Source organism: Centrocercus urophasianus, unplaced genomic scaffold, assembly GCF_019232065.1.
Source record: "Centrocercus urophasianus isolate 14NV4802_14NV808 unplaced genomic scaffold, USGS_Curo_1.0 seq_18, whole genome shotgun sequence".
NCBI classification, from domain to species: domain Eukaryota; kingdom Metazoa; phylum Chordata; class Aves; order Galliformes; family Phasianidae; genus Centrocercus; species Centrocercus urophasianus.
Window position 1 is genome coordinate 3,019,121 of NW_024884733.1, and position 19,814 is coordinate 3,038,934.

The 19,814-nt window shown below is 49.3% G+C and overlaps 1 protein-coding gene across 3 annotated transcripts; it reads left to right on the forward strand.

Moving 5' to 3' along the window:
- Nucleotides 1-217: 217 nt before the first annotated feature.
- Nucleotides 218-19,442, forward strand: ZBTB37 (zinc finger and BTB domain containing 37). Of its 3 annotated transcripts, none has more exons than XM_042819353.1 (5): nt 218-284; nt 2,347-2,455; nt 3,985-4,937; nt 6,345-6,444; nt 8,865-19,442. In XM_042819353.1, exons 3-5 carry the CDS (start codon nt 4,015-4,017, stop codon nt 9,351-9,353), a joined length of 1,512 nt encoding a protein of 503 aa, XP_042675287.1. In that variant the 5' UTR covers nt 218-284; nt 2,347-2,455; nt 3,985-4,014; the 3' UTR covers nt 9,354-19,442. The 3 variants fall into 3 exon arrangements, with proteins under 3 accessions (XP_042675287.1, XP_042675286.1, XP_042675285.1); XM_042819352.1 differs by having other exon boundaries at nt 224-284; nt 3,988-4,937; XM_042819351.1 differs by lacking the exon at nt 218-284 and having other exon boundaries at nt 627-2,455; nt 3,988-4,937.
- The last annotated feature ends 372 nt before the right edge of the window (nt 19,443-19,814 follow it).

A 19,814-nucleotide genomic window follows, 5' to 3' on the forward strand; every position in this document is an offset into this window, starting at 1 on the left:
ATAGCCCCAATGCAGTCACGTGACCACGGAGCGGCCCCTCCCTCCGGGCTGGGGCGGGATGGCGATGCGCGGCAGAGTGGGCGGGAATTTTCTTCCGGGGTGGGGGGGCGGTTTCGCTTCCGGGCCGGCGCTCGGGGCCGTGCCCACCCCCGGGAGGTCGGTGCCGGCGGCGGGGCGGGGCGCGGCGGGGCGGGGCGGGGGGAGCGGGGCCGCCCGTGACAGCGCGGCCGCGCCGTACCCCCGGCAGCCCCGGCGGGGCCTCCGCTGTGCCGCCCGCCGTGTCGGTAAGGAGGCGGGGGAGGCGGGCGGACTGTGGGAGGCGTCGGGTTGTCCGAGGGGCTGTCGCGGGCTGGGGCTGGCAGCGGCACCGGCCGTCCGGGGGGAGAGCGGGGCCGGGGGCTGCAGCTCCTCGCGGGGAGCGGGGGGACGGCGCTGAGCTCCGCTCTCTGGGGGCGGCGGCGGGGCTCGGGGGGCGGCACGGAGCTGTGTCAGGGGAAGGGCGGGGGGGGGAAGGGTCTGCGCTGTGGGCACGGCGGGCGTGGAAGTGGCCGAGCCGTAGGGAAGGGCTTGGGGTGCCGTGTGGGGACGGGCTGGGCTGACGGGTCCCTGTGCCAAGGGAGCGATGCGCTGCTGCTCGCCTTCGGGTTCGTGTCGCCGGGCTTCTGCTCTCCGTAGCTGTGAGGGCTAAAAATTAACCGTAATTGCCTCATTCGTGGAGAGAAGGCCTTGAGTCATCGCTCGTTAGCGATTTGGTGAGGAAGAAACGAGCTTTGTGCAGCTCGCTGGTGGCTGAGGAAGGCAGCATCCCGGGAGGTGGCCGTGGAGGGGCTGGAGGAGCACGGAGATGTGGCACTGAGGGACGTGGGGTGGGCTGCGGTTGGACTTGGTGAGCTGAGAGGTCTTTCCTGGCCTTCATGATCCTGTGATCTCTCCTCACAGTTCACGGTGGGTTTTGAAAGGTTTTTATTCAAGTCCCATCTTAATTTGGAAGCCGTCGGCTTGGCCAGTGACAGCACATCTCCTCAGCCCCAAGGCGCAGTGCTTCTCAAATCAACTGCTGCCGCTGTGCTCAGCGCCCAAATTTTCTGACAAGGGAGATGTTGGTCTCCCAAGTTTGACATTTTCCATCCAGCGCCCAAACGTGACTGTTTCTGCCCACAGATACACCCAGCCTGACCTCCACCCAAAACCCTGAGTGCTGGCGGGGGGTTCCTGCTGCACTCCGTGGTGGCTGTGAGCCACCTCACAGTGGGGAAGAGGCATTTTCTGAGATAAGCCCAAATCGCAGCTGCTGATGCTTTAAATTGTATTAAAAATAGACAAGCGTCTTCAGCATGCTCTCTGCGAAGAGCAGTGCTCAGCAGGAGATCCCTCTTATCCTCCAGGTGAGGAGTGTGCAGTGCGGTGCCAGGAAACACAAAGGCTGAGGCTGCCGTATAAGCTCGTTATCCTCTGCCTCCGTGGTCAGCGTCCAGTCTTCTGAGCAGAGAGATTACGCCTCGCCAGCATCTAATTGAGGCTGCCCCCAAAACGTGTCACAAATTGCTGCTCCCTGGGTACGGAGGCAGCGACGTGTCCCTGCTGTTGGAGCAAGCGCACAAGCGGAGTTTGGGGCTCCCCAGGGAGCAGCTGACTTCTGACCCCGGCTGCACACAGCCCCCATCGACAGGCAGCGTCTGACTTTTCCTTTTATTTTTCTTTCTGCGCTTTCCAAGCTGATTTCCTGAGAACTCGTGGGATTCCCCTGTGTGCTGGGCCTGCCCACGGCCCTGCAGGCCTGACTGGGCCCAGGCGTCCCAGCCCTGCACTCCCTGTGTAATGTGTGCCGGCCACGCTCCTGCAAGAGTCTGTTTGCCTTGATTAAGAGAATGCTTTGGATTTCATCGCTTTAGAAACCGGTGGCTGGGAAGATTATGCGATTACAGGGCCCCGGTCCTGTAAACATTTGCACATACTTGACGTGATTTCAGCTGTGTGTTTCTAATGGTATAAGTGAAACGGCTGATGTGAGTAAGGCCCTGCGCATTTAAATGCCTGCAGGGTTGGGGCTGGAGATATCGGCCACGTAGGAGAGGAAATGACTTGACTTGGATTATCTGCACTTCCATTTTCCTATTTTAATGACCGTCCATGCAACACAAACACGGAGCAGGCAGTGGGGAAAGATCAGTGTGATAAGACTCAGTATTTCCTTGGCCCTGCGGTTTGGGGTGGGACGTCATGTATTAGCTAATACTGCAGCTGTATCCTCCAACACAACACGATGACAAAACCTGACATCCTCGATTCTGTTAGGGACAGCCCTATTCTTCTATGCAACATTTGTTCTTCTTTTTCCTTCCAAAGGCAAAGGGGGCAAAAAGTTTTGAGACATTACAACCTCAGAAGAAAAAAGGAGAACAGCAGCACGCCAGCCCCATTTCCTCCCCAGTGCATGTTACCATTAGCGTTACAGGTAAGACAGCGGATTTGCTGCTTCACCACGTTTTGTGTGTTTGAAATTCTGCTCTCAACTCTGTGTTGAGGTGGACCTGTGCACTACAGTTACTTCTTCATTTCGTGTGGGTTCTGTTGCTTTCCTCCAAACGTAGCAAAGGGGAGAAGAAGCCTTCAGATGTGGCACTGTTAAGCTGCACCTTGGGAAGCTTTATGCAACTCTGATCTCATCCGCCCTGTAGATATGCAGCCGTCCTGCCGTGTAGCAATCCCTTTGCACAACCCCAGAAGATTGACAGGCTGCTCTGCAGCTTCAGGTTTAGTAACATATTTTGCCAAGTTTGCACAAAGTCTGTTTTGGCATATGAACATGCACTATCCTGCATGAAAGAAAAAAGCCCGTTGAAGCTCTAGAGCCCTGTCCTTCAAAGGCACATATGCTTAAGTTTAAGCATGTGTTAGTGCCTTTGATTGGGAGATTTCTCAGAGTAGGCACTATCAGCCTCGATATTCCTGGACTGCCTGAAATTGTTTTGATATCTGTAGCTTTCTGCCTAATTGACGCGCGGATGCCATCCGGCTTGGAAGCTGCTCGTGCCAAAAGTGGTCTTTAATGAAGATATTTATTTTCCTTTTTTTCTTTCTTTCTTTCTTTTTTTTTTTTTTTTGTGAGTTTACATCTAATTTTGGACCATTCCGAATTTTTACCATATATGGTCAGGGCTCCTTTTCAAACTTTGCCAAAATGAAATGTGATGATTTATAAAAAAAAAAAAACACAAAACAAAACCAAAAACCTAAGAGAGCTAGTTTGCTAATCCCCATTGTTCAGGAGTCATATTTTGCTGTATGCAATATCTAACTACACAAATGTTAGCTTCTTTTTTTCACAGAGTCATTTGTGCTCGGTGGATGGTCTGATCGGCTGATGTTCAGAGTTGGATGCTGTTCTTTTTCTCCTCTGGCCTGTTGTGTGTTTTTTGCCCTCTGTTGGAAGCGCTACAGATGACAGATATTTTGGGTTTAATGACACGATTAAGATGCCTTCAGTTCAAATACGTGCTGGTCAGCTTTTGAAAAGTCTCTGTGGAGAGAGGTTCTCTCTCCTTCCTGCTCCTGTCCTGTAAAGGACAATTATTGTAACAACACTGCTCTCCCCTATCAACATGCTATGAAGGTAGAAGTGCTAAGTATTTTAATCCGTTATGCAATCATTACCTATTTTTAGAACCTGAACCATTTTTTTATGTTCTTTTTACAATGCAAATGTGCTTTTATTGAGGCTCACAGAACGAACTGTTTAGAGCACTTGAGCCGCAGGGAACAGGAATGAGGATCTGTCAGGGTCTGTTTTAACATGACGTTTGTAAAAGGTGGTGTGCAGAACATAAAGATCAGAGAACTGCTGCGAGCCACTTGTAAATTAAATGCTGGAAAAGCTCTCTAAAACCTGCAGTATTTCAAGCAGAATGAAAGGAGATGAAAGACGTTCTAAATGCAAATGGTAGCCCAGCTCTCTTAACGATGGCATTTTTCTTTCTTTGCCAGTAGGGCCGTACACCTGCAACTCAGACAGCCATGGAGAAGAGCGGGAACATTCAGCTGGAAATTCCTGACTTCAGTAACTCTGTCCTGAGCCACCTGAATCAGCTGCGCATGCAGGGTCGCCTCTGTGACATCGTGGTCAACGTGCAGGGGCAAGCTTTCCGCGCTCACAAGGTGGTGCTGGCTGCCAGCTCGCCCTACTTCCGTGACCACATGTCCTTGAACGAAATGAGCACGGTTTCCATTTCTGTCATCAAGAACCCGTCTGTTTTTGAGCAGCTCCTTTCTTTTTGCTACACCGGTCGGATATGTCTGCAGCTGGCTGACATCATAAGTTACCTAACGGCCGCCAGTTTCTTGCAGATGCAGCACATCATAGACAAATGCACGCAGATTCTCGAGGGAATTCATTTCAAAATCAACGTGGCGGAGGTGGAAGCAGAATTGAGCCAGACCAGGACGAAACATCAGGAGAGACCCCCGGAGTCCCACCGGGTGACGCCAAATCTGAACCGTTCCCTGAGCCCCCGTCACAACACCCTGAAAGGGAGCCGCCTGGGCCAGGTTAGCACAGTGCTGGACATTCGGGAGCTCAGCCCACCGGCAGAGTCCACCAGCCCTCAGATAATCGAGCAGAGCTCGGACGTGGAAAGCAGGGAACCCATCCTGCGGATTAACAGAGCGGGACAGTGGTATGTTGAGACAGGAGTGGGAGAGCGCGGGGGACGGAACGACGATGACGTCCGGGTGCTGGGAGGAGTGCGCATTAAAACAGAGAACCTGGAGGAGTGGCTGGGGACAGAGAATCAGCCGTCAGGAGAAGATGGCAGCAGTGCTGAGGAGGTCACTGCTATGGTCATCGACACCACGGGCCATGGATCAATAAGCCAAGAGACTTACACGTTAGGGTCCTCCGGGGCCAAAGTGGTGAGGCCGACCAGCAGTGAGATTGACAGGTGAGTTTTCTTGAGCTTATTTACTGACCCTGGCTGTATGAAGAGATTGAGCAAGATTTTCACTTGTCTGGATTGTTCCATTTTGAATATCTGCCCCTAATATTTCACGTGGCCATCTTAAGCAAAAGAGCTGATGGAATTTTTCTATCGTGTTAGAGAGTGTATGGTTTTGGTTATGATGTTTTGGCTGGATCGTGATCAGACCAGGTTCTCCATGTGCAAGCTGACTTGGGAACTCGAGTTTTAGCACTTGCAGACGTATAGATTGGAATCTCTGTGTCTCAGTGTTCCAACTGTGGTGGGATTTCTGTCTAAAAGAGACGTTGCAGTTCAACCTCAGCAGATGGAATCGATGAGATTGTATGCAATATGTTACACAAAGTGCCACTGTAACAATGCCTTCTGGCCTGGGAACCGGTGGGTTGCTCTGCTTTAGGGACTAGCTGGTCACCAGCTATGGGTCTAGAGGAAATTTTCTTCCTGGTGGCCCAAGATAGCAGTGGATCTTGGGTTTATCTCTTCTGAAGCTACCAAAGTGGGGACCCTTTTGGCCTCCACTGTTGTTTTGATTATGTGAAAGAGCAAAAAGCTTTTATTGGTAATAGATAGTGAAATACCCTGTATTTTGTTTCTCCATCCATCTACTTCCCCTGAGCTCCAGCATTTGTTTTCTTGCCCTTAGCTCAGACCAAACAGCAGAGCTGATAAAGGGTGGATTGTTTGTATCTGTGAGGTTATGGATTTGTGGGAGATTTTCCTTCACATCTGCCTCTGTTCTCTTCCATCTCAATCCCTCTGGTCCCATGGGGCAACAGCTACCCAGAAGCAGGGGATTTTCCATCACTTTAATAAATCAGTCTGTGGGAGTGGTCTTGAGCTGGCCTGTGGGACAGGAAGCCTTTCCTAACCTCTCACCTCTTTTCCATGGGTCATCTAGCCCTGAGCATCTGTTTTTGCATTGCATTCCATATCTGTTGTTTCCTACCTGGAACCCACCTCATCACTGCTGTGATGTGTCTCAGTGTCACTCTTGTGAGGGGAGGAGGATGAGGGTGGCACGTGAGGGACGCCCTTGGAGAAATGGTTTCCTCTCCCATAGAGTTCCTGAGTTCCCCGGGCCCATATCAATTTATTTGCTTGCAGTAGCGACCAAAAAGCTCACTGTTACTGAACTGGAAGCCAAATGACTCAGTTTTATTTTTCAGATGTTAAGACTGAAACTGCAGACCACTATGACTTGGTTTTTCCTTTATACTTGTGCTGTTCCGCATTCCGCCTCCTGTGTGTTAGCTGGTGAGGATGAAGAGATGTTACACAGGTGCCTCTATTGCTCACCCATTGTTCTACACACCACAGTGACCTGATGCCCATTAAAAACTCCACTTACGCTCTTCCCCCACCCCACAGATTTAGCCCTTCTGGCAGCATGGTTGCTGTGACTGAGCGGTACAGATCAAAAAGCGAGTCTCCCGGGCGGATGGATGAGCCCAAGCAGCCCAGTTCCCAGGTAGGCAGCTCTAGAGGTTTGCAAGTAAACGTTGTCGTTGAAGGTTAAGGGGACTATGTCGTGGTGTAATATCTAATGCTCTGCATTTACAAGCAATGCTGCTTGAGAAACAAGAACCATTTGCTGTGGCAAGGGGTTCAGTTGTGTGCACTGAGATCGCATGCCATCAGTATATGATTTAAAACCGATTGTCTGTTGTTTGGGATTTCATCCAGATAGCTGGAAGACATGAGGAGTTTCTCTTGTTGTCTGAGGGCATAAATGCCAACCCTCATTCTGGGCAGGCCACCAGCTCCTGCGGAGAAACTTTGTTCACCTGCAGAGCTGTATCTGCTAAAGTGCTGACAGCAAATGCCTGAGCTGAAGGAGGAGGTATAAGCTGGCTTCTGTAGAAGGGCTGAGGGGTGACAACATCTGAGCTTTTTCCTACTAGTATCAAAACCATCCCCAAAAGCCCTCCCAGTGCTACACCAGTAAAGCTTTTGGGTGGAGCGTCAGGTGGCTGTAGGTTTACCCTGTGGGTTTGTACTGTTTTGTCCTTTGTCTAGTTTCTTTCTTGCATACCGTCAGCGTTGCAGTGACACTGTAGTGCAAGTGCATCACCCAGCACTGCATAGTATGACTCTCGTGTTCCTGACACATGAGCAATGTGTCAGTTTGTAATCAAGTGACTTTGCTGGAAGCAGGTGAGAAGTTAGCAGGCTGCTCTGACCTTGAGTGAGAGCGAGTGAAGAGAGGAATAAAAAAATCACAATTTCTATCTGCTAACTTCCTAATACCCTTCAAAAAACCAGATGATACCTTTTTGTTCCTATTTTTCTGAAGGTTTGTTTTGGGTCCTCAGAATTCATCTACAAAATTTCAGGTCAAACTAACCCTCCAGGGCAAACGCGACATAAAAAGCAATTTTAGCTCCTAGTGTGGAAAAGCTGCCGTTATTTCTTTGTAGTGAGATGGCCTCAAACTTAGAACCGTAGGCTTCAGCATATGCAGGGCAGTATTATCACCTTGCACTCTTCTGGTGTTCCTGTACTGGTGTTATAAATAGTTTGCCTTTAATCCCTGCCTGGTGGCAGAGTGCAAGCAAAGTACCATAGCATGATGCATCTCCTTTAATTCCCTGCAGCTTGCCACTGCTTGAACAGCCTATTTCAGGGGCACCTGACGTGGTTATGCTGCTGCTTGCACGTGCCCAGCCCCAGCAGCCAGAGAAGAGCTTCTCCTGTGCTTACGCTGCTTGCTTGTCTGTGTTTGGCATCGTCAGGAAATGCCACAGGCATGGGATGCAAACGCTGCATCCTGCAACACGGAGGCAATCGGGGCCATCTGCCCGCATTCATTTTGGATGTGATAGTTCTGGAAAGTTCCAGAAAGCAGTGCCCATGGCTGCCCTAGAGCAGTGCAGCCCTCAGCTGTTTGTCTTTCTGGCAGCCTGCTGCCCTGGCTGTGTGTCTTGGACCACACATCTCAGCTCTCTGTGCTGTGGCTTCCCCTGCCATGACACGGGGGTAGATGGATTGGATAAGAATTTAGGCAAACATCATTTGTGATAAAATGAAGCCTGAATGACACCTGAATAAATAACACCTGTGAAATGACACCTGAAGAGTTTCAGATGTGATTTGGAGTTTACTCCACCTTGGTTTTACTGTAAGCTCATCAGCTGGCTTTTTTTTTTTTTTTTTAAACACTGAATAAGTAAAATAGGGCACAGTGAAACTGACCCAAATTTAAGGGGAAAAAAAAAGAATAAAAAAAAAGAATACCATGAATTGACCTATTTGATCCACAGCTCCATCAGTGGCTGAGTGCCCTTCTGACAAAGGCAGTATTTTCTTCCCCAGACCTAGAGAGTGGCTTGGCAGAAGGGGCTGTGGAGCAGAGGTTTCTAATTGATTGCTCATTTGTTTCCAGCCCCAAGGCTCCTGTTAAGCACTTAAATGTGTGCTTGAGGTTGAAGACATTAGTGCTGTTGATTTCTAGGCTTGGCACATGCTTCGATGTTTGACTGGACTGGGGCTTAGAGGAACAAGCAGCAGATGTTCTTCCCTTCTTTTCTATCAAGCCACCTATTTGTATAATCAATGTATATACAGATGTCATAATTATGAAATAAACAAGAGAGTTTAGCTAAGCAAGTTATTATACCAGAAGAGAATAGATAGAATGCTTACCCCTATCCTGGGCTCAATGTAAAACTCCAAAGGAGGGATTTTGAGAAAGAGATCCTTCCCCACTGGCAGTCAGCTCTTAAATGGGTGTAGGAGAGGTGCAGCCTGGCTCCATCCCTTCCAGCAGCGCAGGTGAATTGCTCCCATGGCTGACTCATTGCTGGCCTCAGGTGATCAATCCGAGGTTCAGGCCGTGATTCAGCAGTCCCCATACACTGTTTTTCTAAATCTGTGTTGTTTCCTGGGCAGGGGGAGGAATCTGCCATGATCGGAGTGAGCGGTTACGTGGAATACCTGCGGGAGCAGGAAGTGTCAGAGCGCTGGTTCCGGTACAACCCACGGCTCACCTGCATTTACTGTGCCAAATCCTTCAACCAGAAGGGCAGCCTGGACCGGCACATGCGTCTGCACATGGGCATCACGCCTTTCGTCTGCCGCATGTGTGGGAAGAAGTACACCCGCAAGGATCAGCTGGAGTATCACATCCGCAAGCACACGGGCAACAAGCCCTTTCATTGCCACGTCTGCGGCAAGAGCTTCCCTTTCCAGGCCATCCTCAACCAGCACTTTCGCAAGAACCACCCGGGCTGTGTGCCTCTGGAGGGGCCTCACAGCATTTCCCCCGAGACCACGGTCACGTCCCGGGGGCAGGCGGAGGAGGAGTCCCCCCCGCAGGAGGAAGCTGTCGCTGTGGGGGAGACGGCACAGGGATCTGTGTCCACTACTGGGCCGGATTGAAGCGCGGCTGTGGAGTCTGGGGAGAAAGGACCGTCTTCCCACTCGGGCTCTGGAGGCAGCACCAACCTCACAGGCTGGTACTGTAATTAGTGCAATGCCACCACCAGACAGAAAGAAGCTCCCAAGATGTTGCCAAAACAGAAAAATCTCTCTCTCTCTCTTTCTCTCTCTCACACACACACAAACACACTTAGAGTGTTAAACGTTTTTCCCCTTTATTCCTCCTGGGGAGAAACAAGACAACTGTGTCAATCATCTTATTCAGGGATCGACAGGATTTTAAATTTTTGTAATGTTTAATAGTGATCCAGGACAACAGTCACTTTTATTTCTCAGCAGCATCGTGGCCCAGCAGGTGAGCCAGGCTGTTCCTCGCCATAGCCAACGGCGAGGGGAGAGCAGGGCAAGGGGCAGTCGCCTTTCTCCCTTTCCCAGGTAGCTGCCACGTTAAAGAAATCAGACTGTCCTGGTGGAACCTGCCTTGCCTCACTGTATTTATCCCTGTCTTGTTTTTGGTGTGTCTCTTTTTACATTTCTACTCCAACTATTTTTTTAGGGCTTTTGGCTTGCCCGTCCCAGGTGCGTGGCCTCCAGCCCCTTGTTAAGAAAGGGCAAGGCTGGAAAGCAGTATTCATTCTAGAGGTCAGCAAAATTGGAAGCGCTTCAGCTACTGAAAGTAAGATTTAGCAGCTGTGAGGTCTGCATTACTCTTAATGTGTTGGAAGAAGGTTTGGAGGGGTCTTTTGGGGAGAGGCGTCTTTTGACCGGGACAGTGCCCTGACCCGGGACAGTGCACTGCCATGCTTTGGCTGTTGCCAAGCTTTAGGAAGAGGTTTGTGGACTGGCTGAACAGAGGAGTTAGAGGCTGGCTACCAAAGTCGTCCTTCACCCCAGCTCTCCCTTGACACGCACTTGATATTTTATGACAGCAATATGGTTTACTGAGATACTATAATCCCAGCCAAGCAATCATGGGTGGTTGCTTTTAAACTTGTTTCTACAAACTAATTTGATAAGTTTTTTATCGATGAAACGCAAAAACAAAACCTTACTTTATTTCCTTCTAAGGGTTTGGGAATCTTCATGGTTCCTAGGGCAATCATGACTCTGTCCCCTTGCATGGACTTCAAGTTCTAAGCAGTTCTGACGTTTAGAGCAAGTTTGGCAAACCCAGAGAGACATGCCTGCCTTGTGTATCATAGGTGTTTGCACGTACTTACGTGTTTCATAAATGGAACAGCATGGGACAGGTAGAGAAGTGCAAATATCTCGACATCTTTTGAAGAAGTCTTCTTTTTAAAAATATGCAATACTTCAAGAGTTTTCTTTGGTTCTGGTGCCGAATTGTTCATGATGGAGAGGGAAATGAGCGACATGTTGCGCAGATTGGGTTTGGAAGAGGACGTTTGTTTGAAGGGATTCTCTGGAGGATGTCTAATGTGTATAATATGGAAGGATGAGGTTCTGATCCTTAAGATGATGGGAGGAGCAATGAGACATTGAAAAAGTAACATTCCATCCTGCTTTCACAAAGGAAGCCGGGCAAGCAGTTACAGTGTGGGCTTGGCAGGCGGCAGGCTTCCCAAGTGAAACTGCAGCTTGTCCTGTCGTCCTGCTGTCTGACTGCACCCTGGTGGGCACGGGGAACACCCCTGGCCCTGCTCTCCCCAGTCCAGATTGGGACTCGTGATCATTTCCCTACCTCCTTAAAGGCAAGAATTTGGGGAAGAGGGAAGTACTCTTACCTTGCTTCTGCTTTGTGCAGGTGAGGGGTCTCACTGTTCCTCCCACGTCACTCAGAAGGCAGACGTGGCTCTAATGAATGTTTTTTGTGTGCGGGGGAGGGAAGGGCTTGGTGTTCATCAGCAGTACTAGGGATGTGCTCCTCAGAGGAACCTCGGCCAGTGTTCCGAGCAGGGAGCCTGCAGAGTACAAGTTCACTGAGCATTTTGGACAGGAAAACTGATATCTCGACTCCATTTTCCTTCCTCTCCTTCTTTCTCTCTTGTCAAGTGCATCATCACGTGGGGAATGACTCTCTGAGCAGCCACCCCATTCAGTTTCCTATCAGAGGTCAAGCAGTACGGTCGCCGGAGAGCAGTGACAACAGATGAGAGCTCAGAGGTGGCTGAGGCAGGCTGTGTTGCAATTGAGGTGTGGGAGGAGTGGAGATATGCAGAGATGCTGCTTTAGTCATAGCTTTTGAAGTTACCAAAAATCATTAAGAGAAAGAGTTACAAACTTTGAAATGCTATCCTGTTCACACTAGAGAGCGTCAGAAGTTACTTTAGTTGCTTAAAAGATTTTTAAGTGTTTTAAAATAGAACTTTTAAAAGAATACTACCAAACTATAAAAACATAAAATTATTTATATACATATATTATATATAAATATAGTGGGAAAGTTTCCCTGCTAAGCTTGCTGTGAAGAGAGGGGTGAAGGTGCAGTAACTGCTATACAAGCAGCATTGGTCTGAAACAGATGGCAACCGATCCGTCAGTGCGTAGCGATGGAGATGAGATGGTGAATGCCTTACTTGTATGGCATAGCTGCGAGTTTCTCAAGCAGATTTTTGGGCTTTTTTTTTACTGTATTGATACTGTGAATGGAGGAGCATCCACAGCCCAGGTTGGAATCCTGTTGGGCTGATTCGCTACTTCTGATTGGCCTGGTGAAAATCATTACCTTGTTCCTTCATATTGTTCTAGGCTAGTCTGAACACAAAGCTTGTGAAAGGTCTTTATTTTTTCCTCTGGGTTTTTTTGTTTTGTTTTGTTTTGTTTTAGTGCAGAGGTTGCCACTGTATAAATGATCATTTCTGATTGCATGCAAAAGAGCCAATATTCTTGCCCAGGCCTCACCGAGGTGAAGTTTATAGCTTGTAGCTAGAGTCAGTATAAGGTATGGTAGTGGGAATCATTTTAATATTATTTCTGTACATTTAATGGATGTGTATATGTATGTATGTGTGGAAATCACGGTGCCTCTGACGTTTTCTCGAGCAGTGCTGAAAGCAGTCGAAGCCCATCTGCACCAGGAGAGGGAATCGGTTCGGAGGGAAGTGTTCACCTAACTTTTCTTTCGGCGATTGATTGCTCGGTGCAGACAGGGCTGCGATTGGAGAGTAAAGGGTTGGAGGTCGCGTGCAGTGTGGCCAAACCTGGGCTGAGCTTCCCAGCTTGGCAGAGCTGCTCGGTGTGGTGATGGCGTCCTTGGTTGCGCCGAGCTCTTTGCGGTCGCGCCGAAGCTGTGGAGGAACAGACGCCGGCTTTCCAAGTACGAATGCTTCTGTGACGGGTTGAGGCACAGCTTTGCGTTTCCACGTCTGGCTGCGGCTTTTTCCCCTTTGCCAAAACTGTGATTTCAACTGTGATTCAAGGAGGATGTGAAGCGAAGTGTTGTCGTGATACCTCTGTAACTTAACATTTCTGCCAACTTCAGCTGGGGCTCACTGACCCGTTTGTTTGCTTGCCTCAGGCGGCAGGGGGGACGTCCTCTATTTCTGCAGGCTTCAGTGTCAGAGGGAGAACACATTTCTTAACTCTTTCAGTTTCTTACCTCTTTTAGTTTCTTTCAGTTTCTTTGCTGTGGCAAAGAAACCTTCCTCATGCCAAGTGTAACACTTCTCTCCAAGCAGCCTGCAGAAAGCCCTGAGTGACAGCAGAGCAAAGCGCTCGGATGGTCCCCGCTGCCGCCAGCTTCCCTGTGAATAGCTGTGAAAATAATGAGAATTATGTTCGTACTGTGCTGCTGCTTTGAGAAAAGCCGAGCCTTCCTCTGGGGAGGAATGGCTGGGAGAGAGACGAGCGAAATGTCTTGCTGTTCTCCTGCAACAGGAGCTTGGGACAGCAAGCAGGGCTGCTTCGTTCCAGCAGCTGGTGAGGGATGAGCAAAGAGGGCTCGTGAAATGGGAATTCATCACAGCAGGGTGACAGCACGCTTAGAGACACAGAATAAGCCAGTGCTGGGGCAGGTCGGCGGGGCAGGCCCCAGCGCTCGTCCTGCACTGAGCTGCACCAGTGCTGTGGTTACCATGTCAGGAACATTTTGAGGATGGGAGAAATCCAGGGGCTTTGGTTCAGGAAATGTCTTGTGTTTCATTTGGGCTTGGGCTCCGAGTTCCCCCAGGAGCTGAGCCATAACCACAGCCAGAAACCTGGGGTCTTCCGTGGAGCTGTTACTGCTCTGAAATAATCTGAGGAGTCCTGCCATCTCTTGCCAGCCGCCTCGGGTTTGTCGATGAAAAGCTCTCTTGTGTGAAATATAGGGAAAATCAGAGGGTATAGGAGTGCCTGAACCGCGGGGGTTGGGGTGCTAGTTGGAGGAGAGGTGCCGGGAGAGGAAGGCCTGGCAGCATCTTATTTCCGAGCGTAGGATTGATTGGGTTGGTTTCATTGTGCAAATTGTGAATGCTGCCATTGCGAGGATGGTGGCTGTGATGGAAGCAGGGCTGGGCTGCGTGCTGGTCCCACACAGGTACTGGAGGTCTTCCTGCTGATCTGAAGGTACCAGAGCTCTGTCTGCTGGGGAGCTGCCATGCGGTTCCTGCCATTTCTTTGTGTCAGATCCGACCATGGCTTTTTTTTAGGTTGAACTAAAAGATATCCGACTGTAATCTTCACTGACCTGTTTGACTTTTTATTCCTAGGGACTGTAGAAAATTCAGGTTTCATCTAACATTATCCTCATCCCAACTGTGAACACGTTACTACTGCTTCTTATAATTTATTACCTTTCCGTTCCTGAACGTCTGTGCGATCCGGCTGTTTACCAGTGCCACCTTCCAGTGCTCCATTAGTTTTCATGCACAGGGAATTGTTGCAATGGATAAGCTGACCATGCTAGTTGGAAGAGTAGAAGCTTTTGCAGAGTGACTTTTGCTTCCTCTAGCTGTCATTAGGGAATGCACACACACATACTGTATATACATATATATGTATACATATATAAAGTGTTTCAATATAAGCTCATTTAGCATTATTCTTATTTAATTTATATTTTAATCCAGTTGTAAACCAAAGTATTACAGCTTATGAAATGATGTGTCTTGGAAACAGGAGGAACCATTTGAGGTGGGAGTTCCAAAAGATCTGTATTGACAAAAATACGGATACAAGTAAGGTGTGAGAGTTTGCTCTGGTGAGCCTTAGGGATTTGGAACCTTGGGCAGGTTTAAGATTTTCTGGATAAGGTTTGACTGAGGGGAGGCAGTATGAGTTACTGTTTTAAAGCTCTGTTTTTTTTCTCACCCAGTCGGACTTGGTGTTGGAGGAGCTGCTTCAGGAACAGTGCAGCTGGCACTTCAGCTACCTTTGCTGGACGAAGCAGGACTTCCCTGCAGGGGAACTGAGGCCTGGATTTGCTGCCCTCCCTTCTTGTCGCAGGACTGGAGGAGTTCTTGTTGGGACAGGCTGTGTCTGTGCTGGCTGTGGCTCTGCCTCCATCTCCCCCAGCCTGCTGTTCCTGGCTGTGGTGGATCAGGGCTGGGAGGTTTGCACTGAGGTGGAGGAGAGCTGCAGCCAGGTGCAGTGCTGCAGGGCTCTGGCTCACGTGTGCTGTCAGCAATTACAGCCATCCCTGATGGTCTTCAGGGCCTTCTGAAGGCCTCTGAACAGCCCTGAGGTACAGAGAAATGGTTTTGTTAAACAGAATCGAGGCTTAAAACTTGCCATGTTCTTCATGGCACTTAGCTGTTTTGTGGAAAACAAGTGTATTCTGGCAAGCCCAGAAATAAAAAGAGGGAAGGCAGCAAATCAGAATGTAGTCTGGCACAACCAGGAGCAAGAGAAGGGCCACACAGAGCTGCCAGTGTGTTTAGTGGCCAATGAGGTGCCGTAGCAAACAGGCGCTTGCTGCTGACTGATGTTGAGAGGCGTGTTTGTTTTTCAGTAACCTCTATGGAGGGGCACATTTTGCTGTCACCAATGGAAGTAAGGTCAGAGATAAAATCTTGCTAATCGTTCTGCACGGGAGAGTAATTGCCTATCCAAGGAAGGCACAAATTCTGCAGCCAGCTCTACCACAATGTCTCTTGCAGGCTTGGCAGCGGCCGTGCCTCCTCTCAGAGCCTCTTTTTGTAGCAGGCTGCCCTGCGTCCTTGCACCGAGCAGCAATGAGCTGCCCGCCCGCTGCTGCTGATCAAATAAGTTCCCTTCATACTCTCCTGCAGGATTAGTGCGTGCTCACAGCTCGGGGTATACACACAGTGCCATTTTTAGCTCCTGAGTTCAGATCTGGCAAATATAAAAAGCCTGTAAGCTAATCTATGTCTGATTGCAGGTGCTGGGCACTGGGGCTGAGCGCAGGAGCCCTGCTGTGCCGCGTTCCTTCTACATGAAGGACAGAGAGCAGAGAAGACAGAGCCGGGCACATCTCCGAGATGCACGGTGCAAGGAGCAGCAGCAGGCAGGAGCTAATGCGTGGGATGTGCAGGTTAGGTGTAACGGAGAAGCTTCTTCACCCTGAGCACAGCCAGACACTGAATAGGTTATCCACAGAGGCTGGGGGATCTCCCCCCTGCCTGAAGGTAGCCCCGAGCCAGCTGCCTGAAGGTGGCCCTGCCCTGAGGTGGGAGCTGGGGGTCCCTGTCCCTGTGCTGTGCTACACGAAGCGAGGGGCAGAGGCTCCAACCCTGCCCATGCATTACCATTGTATTTTCATTTGCTAGTGATAGACCTGTGACACAGCATCTTGTCTGCAGCAGTCTGTGGAGAGGCTCGGTGCTTGCTGTGCCTGAGTGCAGCAGCCTGTGTTCCTTGGACTAAGCCAAGCTATATTTCTGTTAGATTTGTATTTTATTTTGAAGAATTACCATGTAACAACGGGCAGCTGTAACAGGCTGCCTAGTTCATATCAGTTAAGCTTTTGAAACATATTCAGGTATCATTTAAGTACTGCTGTGTAACTCCTCGTTTAACCTGACATACTCTGAGTTAATCGTGTTTCTGCAGTTGTCTATGTCAGTACTTTAAAGCAAATCAGTGTATTTTTTTTTTTTTGCAGACTGTCAGTTATGTTAAGCTTCCAACTTTACGTAGATTTTGTACTTAACCCCCCTCAGTTTTACAGTTAAATGTCTTCATTATTTTTATTATAAATTGAGTGAAGCTTATTTATTTGAACCTTCCTGTTACATTTGCAGTCAGACCCAGTACCATTGGCCACGGCCCACGAAACTGTGAAACTAATTGTAAAGTGAGAATGAAGCTAGATTGGTGAATTACTCGTGGTTATAAAATGCAGTGAGTAGCAGCATCAGAATAGGATTAAAGCTGCTGAGGCTGGGGGAGGAATCATGAAACTACAGCTGGGAAACCTCTGTGGGAACATCACCTGAAGATGTTTCTGCACCAGTTCCCCACTTGGCCAAGTTCAGGAGCTGTCCTGAGACAGAGAGTTTTGTCTGGGGCCTGCGTGCTAGTCGGTGTGTTGCAGGCATTGGTTTGGTATGGGTGCTCTGTGATGCCATTTCCTTAGTGCTAACACATCTGAGGCAACTCTGGATTACTGTGAAGCTTTTATTTAACGCTCCATTGCGTGGGAGTTGGTATCTGAACAATCGTTGGTTTGACGGAGGTGAGGGCTGAGGAAGCAACTGCGTGACACTAACAAAACGGGATGGTGCAATTCTCTGGAGGACAGCTCTGGTTTTGGCCCAGAGTGTGCTTGGGGAGCAGTGGAGCTGCTGGCTGTTCGGCCCCTGGCATAAGGCAAACACCTCTTGGCTCCCTGAATTTTGTGCCTGGGGAAGAAGCTCTGTTGGCAGAGAGCAAGTGCCAGAGAGATATTTGAAAGTGCAAGGGAACGCTGTCATTAAATAACACACACTTGTTGTGTACGTAGAACTGCTGCTGGTTAGGATGAACTGAGGAGCAAGAGGGATCCTCTGTGGTGGAAACTGAGGATGAGAACCATGCACAGCTCCCTGCTCCTGCGGTCACTTCTCCACCGCCTGTAACACGAGGTGAAGCCCTGTTGTAGCCCAAGGTGCTCTCTGCCCCCACCTTCCCCCAGCATCACCCTCCTCTTTCCTGTACAACACTGTGAATGACACCAGTCACTCTTTTCATGCTCCCATCCAGCTTGCTGGGAGCATGAAGTGCTGCCCTACGTGGTGATGCTGGGGGAGATGGGGCTGAGGACTCTGTCTGCACACAGGGACAGCTGCAGCCCAGCGCTCCATGCAGAGGCGTTGGCGCACAGTTAACGACGTAAGCAGCTTTGTGTAGCAATTTGCTAATCACGCCTGATTTCCTAATGAACTAAACTGACAATCAATTTCTAAAATATAAGAGCTTCTTGGAGGGAATAGTCAAGGATGTCTTCACCAGGAGGATTTAACTGGGATAACTTTATAAAGAGCACAGGAGCTTTTCCGTTCTGTATCTGAGCAATCACTCCAGAAAGCGTGTTGCATTAAGCAGCAGAGTCCCAGGACAGTAACTACCTCTCTCTCTCTCGGAGTGCTGAGGTTGCCACGCTACGTGCTGTCAGCAAAGCATTCACTTTGGAGTTGTTTTCCTTACCTCCGTGTGGCAGCAGCACAGGGGGGCTCTAGAGCAGGGAAATGGCACTGGGGAGCACCCTGCAGTGCCAGCAGCTCTCTGTGAGCCCCGTGGGTCTGTATGTCACAGCGAGGCTCCCAGGGTTACGTGCTCTGCACTGGGAGGGATGGAGGGCGTGAAGGTGAGGAGGACCCACCTCCCTCCCACCCCAAGGGAGCAGGCAGCAGCAAAAAGCAATAAATTCAATAACAATAACAACTTTTATAAGTCGGTCATTACTCAGCAGATGTGACTCCCTGGTTTTATGTCTTGTACAAATATACAGGGAGCAGATCTGACCTGTGAAAAGGTGCCATTTTTTTTTTTTTTAAATTTTTTATTTTTAATTAAACAGAGTCCCTTTCCAAACTAGAACAGCACTTTAAAATAGGTTCCTCTTTAAGAAAAAAAAAAAAAAAAAAAAAAAAAAAAAAAAAAAAAAAAAAAAAAAGAAAAAATAAAAAAAGAAAAACCCTTTACTGAAGAAATGCACTTTAACTGGTAGGTGAGCACGGCTGCTGTTGAGGCGGCCGTCCCGGCGGAGGCTCGCTGTCAGCCAGAGCCCAGGGAGCAGCACTGCCCAACGCACGGTGCCCGCGTGCCCGCGCACTACTGCAGCTCTACCTCCCACTGCGTGCCCCTGGGCCTGTGCTGCTGCAGGAGTCCCACCCGAAGGCAACAACAGGATGGGGCCTGTTGCAATCCGGTTGTAAATCGGTCACAAAAACAAAACCCGCCACCACCTTTGCCTGTAGGGAGAATTTAACCCATTTACAGTAGGTCAGACGGTGCCCCCGGGTCCAGCGCAGCACAGGGCTGAGCTAAGGTGAGGCTGTTCCTGGGGGTGTGAGGTTTTTCATATTGTGGATATGGAGCCCTCAGCAGTTGAGTATTTAAAAATAATAATAGTCCAAGTCCACGTGTCCCCTGTTGATTCCGCTCAGAGCTGGGTTGCAGAGTAAGCATTTGTAAGAGAAACTGTGCTGTCACCATCGACTCTTGGCTTATAACTCAAACGCGTAGGACACACGTCCTCACCCTCAAGACTTATTCTCACACTTAAGAAAATTTCCTGCTGTACTAATTATTGTTTATTTTTAATTTTATTCTTGGTTGCAATGAAAAAAAAGATAAAAAAGAAGTCTGTACTCACACTCGGTCTGCAGTAGGTTGCAGCGTGGTCCTGCTGTTCTCAGCGATCCCACCAGCCGTCCCCGTGCTGCTCCGTGCCCCATGGGATGGGCAGGGGCTGAAGTGTGAGCAGCAGAGCTGTGGCAGGGGCACAAGGCCGAGGTGGAGGGGTTGTGCAGTTGTACAATTGCATTTCAGCAGTTCAGCAAATAAGTGCTCTCGTCGGACAGCTTTAAGAACAATGTGAATGAAAAAATCTAGCGACTTGGGTAGGAATCTTTGAAAATTCTAGCAATGTATACTTGAACTTCTGTTTGTATCAAAAACAAATTGCATTTTTCTTCTTTCTTTTAACACGGTGTAAGAGAACATTATGCATGTGAGTGGTTTGAGAATTAAATGGTTTAGTACTCAGCTCTGTGCCTGTCTCCTGTAGCTGACTGCTCCTGCCTAGTGGGGTTTCCTCGCAGCCAGGCCGGGCACCTGCACACCGTGGGTGGCTGTGATGGGGGTGAGCCTGCCCAGCTTTCCCAGCTGTTTCCTTTCTCATCATCTTCAACATCCACAGTCCGGAACATTACTAGAAAGCTCACACAGATGCCCTACCAAATCCAGAGCAAATGGCAGCCCAGGGACTGCCCCCCACTCTGGTGTCAGCAGCAGTCTGCGCTCAGCTCTTCTGGAACTTGCACCAACAGCAGGACAAGACCGTGTTTTTTCACCACCTTTGTTATTTTGAACTCCGGCTGTAAATGCAGATTTCTCAGAGGACAGAGCTCGTTTAAA

Excerpts from the sequence above, each read along its gene's own strand:
- ZBTB37 (XM_042819351.1), top strand. The coding sequence starts at position 2,264 with ATGACAAAACCTGACATCCTCGATTCTGTTAGGGACAGCCCTATTCTT. Across the intron at positions 2,456-3,987 it reads TGTTACCATTAGCGTTACAG|GGCCGTACACCTGCAACTCA; the intron begins GTAAGACAGCGG and ends CTTTGCCAGTAG. Across the intron at positions 4,938-6,344 it reads ACCAGCAGTGAGATTGACAG|ATTTAGCCCTTCTGGCAGCA; the intron begins GTGAGTTTTCTT and ends CCCACCCCACAG.